The 8,617-nt window shown below is 44.4% G+C and overlaps 2 protein-coding genes across 3 annotated transcripts; one reads left to right on the forward strand and one right to left on the reverse strand.

Moving 5' to 3' along the window:
- Nucleotides 1-573: 573 nt before the first annotated feature.
- LOC131883872 (uncharacterized) lies at nt 574-5,190 on the reverse strand. Of its 2 annotated transcripts, none has more exons than XM_059231471.1 (4): nt 2,936-5,190; nt 1,397-2,865; nt 943-1,141; nt 574-884 (listed from the first exon to the last, which is right to left on the reverse strand). In XM_059231471.1, exons 1-2 carry the CDS (start codon nt 2,948-2,950, stop codon nt 1,780-1,782), a joined length of 1,101 nt encoding a protein of 366 aa, XP_059087454.1. In that variant the 5' UTR covers nt 2,951-5,190; the 3' UTR covers nt 574-884; nt 943-1,141; nt 1,397-1,779. The 2 variants fall into 2 exon arrangements, with proteins under 2 accessions (XP_059087454.1, XP_059087455.1); XM_059231472.1 differs by having other exon boundaries at nt 943-1,327.
- Nucleotides 5,191-6,176: 986 nt separating this feature from the next.
- Nucleotides 6,177-7,943, forward strand: LOC131883269 (zinc metalloproteinase nas-4-like). Its single transcript, XM_059230704.1, has 2 exons — nt 6,177-7,070; nt 7,166-7,943. The coding sequence occupies exons 1-2, from the start codon at nt 6,455-6,457 to the stop codon at nt 7,882-7,884; spliced, it is 1,335 nt and encodes a 444-aa protein (XP_059086687.1). The 5' UTR covers nt 6,177-6,454; the 3' UTR covers nt 7,885-7,943.
- Nucleotides 7,944-8,617: the final 674 nt, after the last annotated feature.

The following is an 8,617-nucleotide window of genomic DNA, read 5'->3' on the forward strand; positions in this document are numbered from 1 at the left end:
ATCTTCAGATTTCTCATACTTCATTCTATTGAGTTGAAAAAAGAGCCTTTTAAATAGAAAATGTCAGGAGACTTGGGGAGTTGGCTGTCCTGGCTTGGCTCTGTGAGTGGAAGTGGTTGTCGAGAAAAAAAAATTGCCAAAAGACATCTTTAAAGCCCAGAAGACATCCTGGTTTAGGCGAAAAATTGCATTGCCCCTCTCTTTCTCTCTCTCGTACTCTCACTTCCCCTCGGCTGAAGTCAAAAGAGGGAAGGCTAACCAAATTTCCTCTATAAAATGAAATTTCAAATTCTTGACTGGCATCAGAAATGGGTTTGTGAGGGTGAGGCAAGAAGTATACATTTAGCCTTTATCATAATGGCACACCAGGACTTCAGTTTGTTGACGGGTCTTCCCAAGTAGTCAGTCGATCTAGCTCCAAGGATGAAAAAGACGATGCTGAACATGACGAGAGACACTCTCCTATCTTTAGAAGGCCCTGGAAAGTAAGAATATCCTCGAGACGATCGGCTCGATTGAGAAAGAGGTTTCCTACACCTAAAGTAGGGTCATAAAACATGAAATCCAATGACGAAAGTGAACATTTATGATTTATGAAAATACAGGGCATTGAACTCTCAGTCAGTTTCCAAGAATGACAGCCTTCTCCGGTATAACTTGACCCTTTGGTTGGGAATAAAATGCCTCAATCAAATGCATATATATTTTGGTAGATGTGGATGGATGTGGTTAATTCGCAACATGTTCTATGGTGGTCAACCCAAAATCAGCAGGCAGGCAATTGTTTAACTCCGGCAATATCATATGTCCTCTGCCAGTTCCAACCCTGCGAAGTCCTGAGCTCTTCATTGCCTCTGATAAACGCGTGAAACGTGGGATTGGGACTGTAATATTGTCACCGTGATTACTTCCTGTAATCCAATGTCATGGAATATCACTTACGTCACAATATACCAACAGCATGGCCCTAGCGTTCGAATGCTTTTGACGGCTAGACGGGGTACAAATGCTGTGTTTTGCAGTAACATTTTGTGTCCTTGAAAATCCATCCGTTCGAAGAGCTGTATCTCACAAATATACTGCCCGTCAATCTTGTGATGAGTTCCTGGAGCTTTGGATCCATGGTTCGATGAAAGATTGCCTAGAAATGTGTTCGTTTTGTTCTTCAGATGGTTGGTATCGTTAGAGACATGAGAGGAAGCAATCAAGAAGCGACAAAATTGCTGTTTCTCAACGAGCACTGGGTCATCGTGCAAGGACAGGGAGCCATTTCTCAGGGAAGCCAAGAATACTTGACAAATTTCGAATTTATCTGGGCTCGCTGACGCTACAAGAATCACTGCTAGTATTAGCTTGGTTGGAAACATCTAGTTCTATGTGTATTAAAAAATCTCACCCATGAATATAATCAGAGGCAACAGAAATGCAACGAAGGAGGTCATTCTTGTTCTTCGGCCTTTTATTTTTATTTTGGTGGAATACCGTGAGAATAGTTACAGGCTCCTCTCCACTCTCCAATAACTATTCAAGTGAATCGTTTCATTTACATGTACATCATATCTTCGAAGGAAGACCGGAAACAGGAAAATGAGATAGTATATGTCATAAATATGAAACAGTTTATTCAAACTTCATAAGATGATGAAGAAAAGCAAATCATGGATGTCATTAAATAGTGTCAAGGGTTTAAAAAAGCACGAGATTATTTGGCTGAATAAGTGGCAACGGTGGAATCGTGATCAAACGGGGCAAAAACAACGGAAAAAACCTCTGAAAGGCTTAATATTGATAAGCAATCCCAGCATTGTCGTAGAAGAAATATCCATTAGAGGCCACATCAGCCAGGGAGTAAGTCAATGGTGTAGAAGCGGCGCGAACCGTATTCAAATGGGTGAAGGGTTGGGTCACGTGGCTAACGGAGCGGAGGCTATTGGGCGAGGTGAAATGGTTTTGGTGAACGAACTGAGTCTGTTGGGCAGGGAGGGCATTTTGAGTGAAAACCGATCGGAATGGAGATCCACTGAAGATAGTTTGGCCTTGGTTGTTCCCTTGGGTGGTGACAAACTGAGTCTGGTCGGGGGAGATCCCAATAAAGCGAGCGTTAGCTGAAGTCAGGGGAGCTGAGACGAACAAGGAGTTCAAGTCATTGGCGTTGATCTGTCGGGTACTAGCAGACACCACATTGTTGTTGTTGGCATTGGCGGCATTCCGGGTGGCAGAGGTACGAGAGCGAGAACGGTTACGGTTACGGGAAACGGTTCGAGCAGGAGCAACCTGAACTTGAGGTTCTTCTTCGATCTCCTCCTCCACCTCAACAATCTCGGCATCTAACTCATCCTGGGTGTCAGCAACATTTTGACGAAGCACTGCGGCTTGACGAGCCGCTTGGACCACGGTAAATGCGTCATCATCCTCTTGATTGGCATTGTCAACAATTGTGGCGCCACCATCCTGGAACTCGCTCTCTAAAGCCACTCGGAAGAATCGGCCATCAGCCGTTTGGAAGATCTGAGAGGTGTCAATTTGGGAGTTGCCGTCGCTCAGGGCAAAGAAACGACCATCTGCGGTCTGAAAGATGGAGGGATTGGCATTCACAGCGGGTTGAGCGGCTGCTGCCACACGGACCACTGAAGGGCTTTGATGACTCAGAACACGAGTGATGGGACCCCGTCGCCGAACCACTTGGGCCGGGTTGTTGACGCGGGTGTCTGTACGATGTACGTGGGAATGGGCGTTGTCCACCGTTTTGGAATGAGAGGAGAGCGAGGACAAACCAAGTTGACGGTTCAAGTTGGTTGTTCTGGCTAGTGTGAATTGGGGTGCAGCCAAGCCTTGGGCCATGCACACCGCAATAATGGCCAAAATCTGAAAGTTATGGCAATATTTTGAATGATTAATTTTGAAACAATTCCTGAAGTCAAGTGCATTTAAGTACCTTGAAAAATGCCATCTTCGTTAGGATGAAGAATGGACCAAGTGGTTGTGGTTGAATTGAAAGTTTTTGTTGCACTGATGCTTCTGCGATGGTGAATCTTGGTTTTATACCTAATCCAGTTTTCGTTTTCCCCTGGATTGTCCCCTCCCCTGTTGCTTGCTGGACAATGCAGAAGAAGCACGGTCGTGTTCGTCTCCATTTTCATTCCCCCTCCTCGGCTTGATTTAGGCTGGACAGGCGAGTGAGGAAACGAATTCCTGGTCAATTCGTCTTCTTCCCCGTTCTTACCGGACCCATCTTGCTCGCTCTTCCTTTTCTTTCTCATTGTAATCTTAATCCAGACGAGTACCTGAAGTCTTCTCCATTCGCTCAAAGCAACCCAACACCCAACTAACCAAGCTACCAACCCAGATTGTAGCTCATGCTTGTCTCTCATACGGAGATGCCATCCACCAATTCAAGGCAGAAGTCCATCTTGATCCGCATAGTCCAAGGATCGAACGATATTCGATGCGTCCAAGATCTGTCCAAGATTGAGACAGGGCTGTTCGGGCATCTCTGTAGGAGCACCCTGTTCTATTTTTCGGTTAAAACTTATTCAATAATGTATCAAGATGTGGAAAAGACTTATTCGTAAAAGATTGTCTCATTTGTCTTATTTCATGAGCTCCGGCTAACAATCTGAGGCATTTGATTTGGAGAGTACAGAATTCTGTCAATGCCGATTCGAATTGCCAGCAAGATGGATTGCCCATGTTTCGTGTTGGAATTTCTCAACCTATAACAAGTTGCACCCCCATTTCAAGTACTTTCGTATGTTCCTTTTTTGTCCGCATTCTTGACGTCCCAATCCACTATTTCCATCCGCCTCAAAAGAAGATATTTCGGAAAAAGGTCTTTTCGCCTCCCTCTACTGGCTTGTGCCAAACTCGCGAATGTTCATGAGATTTAGCAATATTTGTTTACGATTCCAGTCACATGCTTCTCCACTTCTCGACCTTCTTCTCTCTTGAGTCATGACTCACACTTTCTATGGAACAAAAGTCTGCCTCATACACTGTACATACATACATACATACGTAGAGGCCAAGCTAGCAAACACCCTTCATTCGTCATCTCGTTTTGGGAGTAGGTGAAGTAGCACATGTCAATCTGGCTCTGGTTTATGTAGTAAGGTAGACCACTTTTGAATTGAATTGACGGGTAGACAACATCAAGTAGTTTTGCAAATCTTTCCCAATTGGCCAGCCAACCAACCAACCAACCACACGCTACACAGTACAAAGATGTTTTTCTTCTTTTGTAAGGGTGATATGAATAAAGCACTATGATGTATGGCATCCACTACAGTGCGTTAGTCTGTGTGTCTGTGTGTATACATGACAAGACATGACAAACAATTGGGCTAATCAAATGGGTGGGAAGTGGTGGGAAGTCGATTTTGTGGATCAGATTGGCGGAACAATAGGATCGCTGTTGGAAGAGGTCAGACCCTGTCTGAGATGTCATGATCAACCATTATGATCATATCTGCCCAGACACCTTAAGACGAACTTGTCCATCTTTCTTGAGTGCAAATCTAGAATGGACCTTAACCTTCGATAACGATTATTTGTCATTGGGAATAATACGTACAATACCATAAGTGACATTTCGAGACATTGTATGAAAGTTTTTAATACTGATCCATGAGGTCTTAAACCTTGCAACTCACATGGTTGTCAAACGGCTTGCCTGAGCTGACCCTTTCACTTTTGAGAACTTTTGACTTTTCTCATTGTTGGACTAGTTCACGCTCATCTAGCATTCGAAATGAGGCTCAAACCCATAAAATGCCATGTAAACATAGGGGCCAATTACTAAGTAGATTTGCATATTCCCAAACACGACTTGAGTGTGAAGAGTGGGATTGCCATATTCGGTTTTGGTCAGGATCTCGACCGGGTTGTCAACGTGGCCCTTCTTGTTGTGGTGGCGGCAACACGGCTGATCTTCAAAGCGTGAACCTCTTTTTGACGAGATCCAAGTTGACACTTGCATTCCAGACCACAAGGACGCAAGCCAAGCAACGACAAGAAGTGACTGGAAATCCACGACGAGTCCCGATTTCAAACAAAGACTTCAACACAACGTTTAGAGTCATCATCTGACTTCAACATAGAGGCCCTCAACCAGAGAACGGGCACTTATTCTGAAATGCCCTTCATTCATGGCGTTGGCACTTCTTGATATTGACCAGGATGGAAAACTAAGTATGAAGCGGTAAGGTTTGATAAGTCATGGTTTACTTCTTGTACACAAAACGTGAACGCCAAGCGAGAATTTTTTGTGCATTAGAAGTGGTTGTTTTGATACCATGCTATTGCAATTATTTGGCAGTTCCAACTCATCTTAAATCGATCACAGTGAAATGATGGACCAACACGAGGAAAATGGAAAAATAGGCATGGAAAATATGCCCAATATTTACATCATCAACAATCAATGAGTGTTTGGGAAATGTGAGCGATGCCAAGATGTCGGTTAAAAGTGCATAGATCTCCAATCATGTTCTCTAGTTTGGATGATTCGGGATGAATCTAGAACCACCCCCTCTCTCTCTCTCTAGCACCAACGTCAGAGATTGAGGATGATTCTTGGAATTGTTTGGGTGGTCAAATTAAAAAGAAACAGGAAGCAAGTTTCGGTTGAGATGGGGTAAAGTGATAACGAAATAAGTGACAGATATGATGCCCCAATATTAGCTGTTTTAACGGACGAGGAGCAAAATAACGGAAGAATCAATTCAAATCTTACCATCATCACTAGAAATGTCCAGTAAACTTGAATCATTATTGTTCAATTTCGGTAGGTGGGACAAACTCAGTCTTCCGTGAACCAAAGATCTGCACGCTTTTTTCAAAATTGTCAAAACAGGCTCACATATTGCGAAAGTGGCAGGATACCATTGAAAAATGCAATTTCGAAAAGTCCCCATGAACATAATTTGGACTACAACAAGGGGTACAAGTTAAAGAAAAAAACCTGTTTACTACGAAATTGCTTCCCTCGACTTTGAATCCCTCATTTTATGCGGGGGTTTACGCGCCAAATATGAGAGCGCGCTCACAGACTCCCTCAATTTCATTGTGTCCATCCTTCTCGCTAGGTGGCGCTCAAAGCGAGCCATCTAGGCTTTCAATGTTGAATCTGCCTGTATGTGGCGCCTCTGCTGGGAGAACAAGTAACCACTAGGAAATGAAGACTTGCGAAATTCCGAGGGAAAATGATTGTATGCAGTCAATCTTGTTCCACACTCTTTGATTGTTTCACTTAATACAGTATCAATGGCCTCATGGGTTTGTTTATGTAAGTGCCAACCTGTGTAAATAATGAGGTTTTGTTGAGCGACTTATCGCACTTTGAAGAATGCCAAGTGCCCCTTTTGTGGGGATGAGTAATCTGGGCCAAATTCTGGGCAATCCAGTGAGTGAAGAGTTAAAAGCCGAGCTAATTTGCCAATAGTCAGTTGAAGCTAGCATGGAGTGGATATTGATTTTTGTCTTCATTGTGAGCCAAAGCTTGATTCCATTTGCCGTCGGCCAAGTACCAAAAGGTGGCTATTTCCCCTCAGTTCCCGATTTACCACCCGAAGTAGACCCTGGGATCTTTGTTGTCTTTAACAACGTGTCCCATATTGAAAAGGCCATTCTGAAAGATGATATTTTGGGCCACCCATTAGAAGAGGATGATGGGAAATTCGTTTTTGACGAAGAGTTGGACATCTTTGATGACCCTAACCAGAATAAGGACGTGTTCGAGGGTGACCATTTTGAGGGTGATATTTTTGGTGTGAGTGTATCATCCCTGGGGGAGTTTGCGGATGATGGCGACGAGTTGCTCGTTCGCAATGCCGTGGTGAACAACTTCCAGAAGTGGCCTGAGGGAAGGATCCCTTACGTGATTTCAAGTTCCTTTTCCCAAAGGGACCGAACGGTCCTTTACCGGGCGATGAAGGAGTTCGAAAAACACAGCTGCATTAGATGGGAGCCCAAGGATCGCTTGAGGGACCAGGACTACATCCATATTATTCCAGATTCAGGCTGTTACAGTCGAGTGGGTCGGGGAGGGAGCGGGGCCCAGATCTTGTCTCTAGGTAAGTGATTAAATTCGACCAAAAATGGATAACCCAACTGAGGAACCGAGTGGGATGTCATCTCCTCATTGAAACACTCGTACTATACGTACTAGGTAAAGGATGTGTGAACGTTGGAACCGCCATCCATGAGATGCTTCATGCCACCGGATTTTGGCACGAACAATCCCGACCTGATCGCAACGATTACGTGAAGGTGGTGTGGGCCAACATCAAGACCGGATATGAGGACAACTTTGCGCGATATGATCGGGGTGAGGTATCCACATTAGAGCTGGCGTACGACACGCAAAGCGTCATGCATTACAGCTCGAGGGCATTCACTAAAAATGGCCAGCAAACCCTTGTTCCCTTGAGCTCGGTCAACCAGGCCTCCAAGTTGGGCCAACGCATCGGGTTTAGCCATTTGGATTTGAAGAAATTGAACCGTTTGTACGACTGTCCCAAAACGGGTGGAATTCTTCCCAAGGAATGTAAGGATTTTTACTCGAAAGGCCTCTGCTACTCTTGGTTCAATCAGAACGGATGTTTTGAGCACAAGGACTATATGGAAGCTAAATGCCCGAAAACATGCGGCTTTTGTCATGTTGATTGTGTGGATAAAGAGGAATCCTGCGCGGCCATGGCTCTTTTTAAAGGCCAATGTGACATTGATCCGGAGTACATGCACAAGAATTGCCCGAGATCCTGTGGAATCTGCCATAAACTCTATGATAGAGGCCTTATTCATCCGGCGACCAACCTTGGAGGCGCTCATGGTCCCTCGTGGGCAATTCTTTTGACGGTTTTAGTGTCCATGCTTTGTCTTCTGTAACTTTCTAAACTGAAATCCAACGTGTATTGTAAAGGAAAATATACCAATCCGAATCTTTAGCTTAGGGCTACCACGCAATCCATAAAACATTCCTAAAGTGTGTTACCCTGAAGTTTGTCATAGCCATTTGTTTCTCTGATAATTCACATATTTTGGGGATACCCAGGCCTAGGCTCAAAGACAAACCCTAAACGATAGCGAACCAGAAAACCTGCACTATTCCCTTAAAAATACGTTCAATTTGCAGTGGCAAACACAGCCCCTTTTTATGCATAATCCAATGGCCCTTAATGATGGCCGAAGAAATACGCCGTGATGTCGTCGGAAAGGTGTGGTCAAGGCATGACTTTAATTAATTGAAATGTCACTGTCATGACAACGTACTTAACACCCCGGCCGAGCATTTGCAATGGTTCGACCAAATATCATCCAGTTTGCAACAAGTCGTGAGCCATTAGTGACCATTACGGGCCGTTTTCTCTTAATCATCCGTGACAAAAGAAGCCAGTCACCTTTTATTTGGGGCGTCTCATAATAACCAGGCACCTTGGCAGCATGAAAGAACTAACCTCCATACATACAACAATTGCAACAAAATGGTTCACATCCAGGGAAAGACCGTGACACGTTGCGTTTTACTAAATGACCATTTGGGGTCTCGAATGTTGGCAAAATAGTCCAGCCTGAATGGACGCCCAAATTACGAAGCGCTTTGAACTCAACCCCCCTCCCC

The sequence above is a fragment of the Tigriopus californicus genome, chromosome 7, assembly GCF_007210705.1.
Source record: "Tigriopus californicus strain San Diego chromosome 7, Tcal_SD_v2.1, whole genome shotgun sequence".
NCBI lineage: Eukaryota > Metazoa > Arthropoda > Copepoda > Harpacticoida > Harpacticidae > Tigriopus > Tigriopus californicus.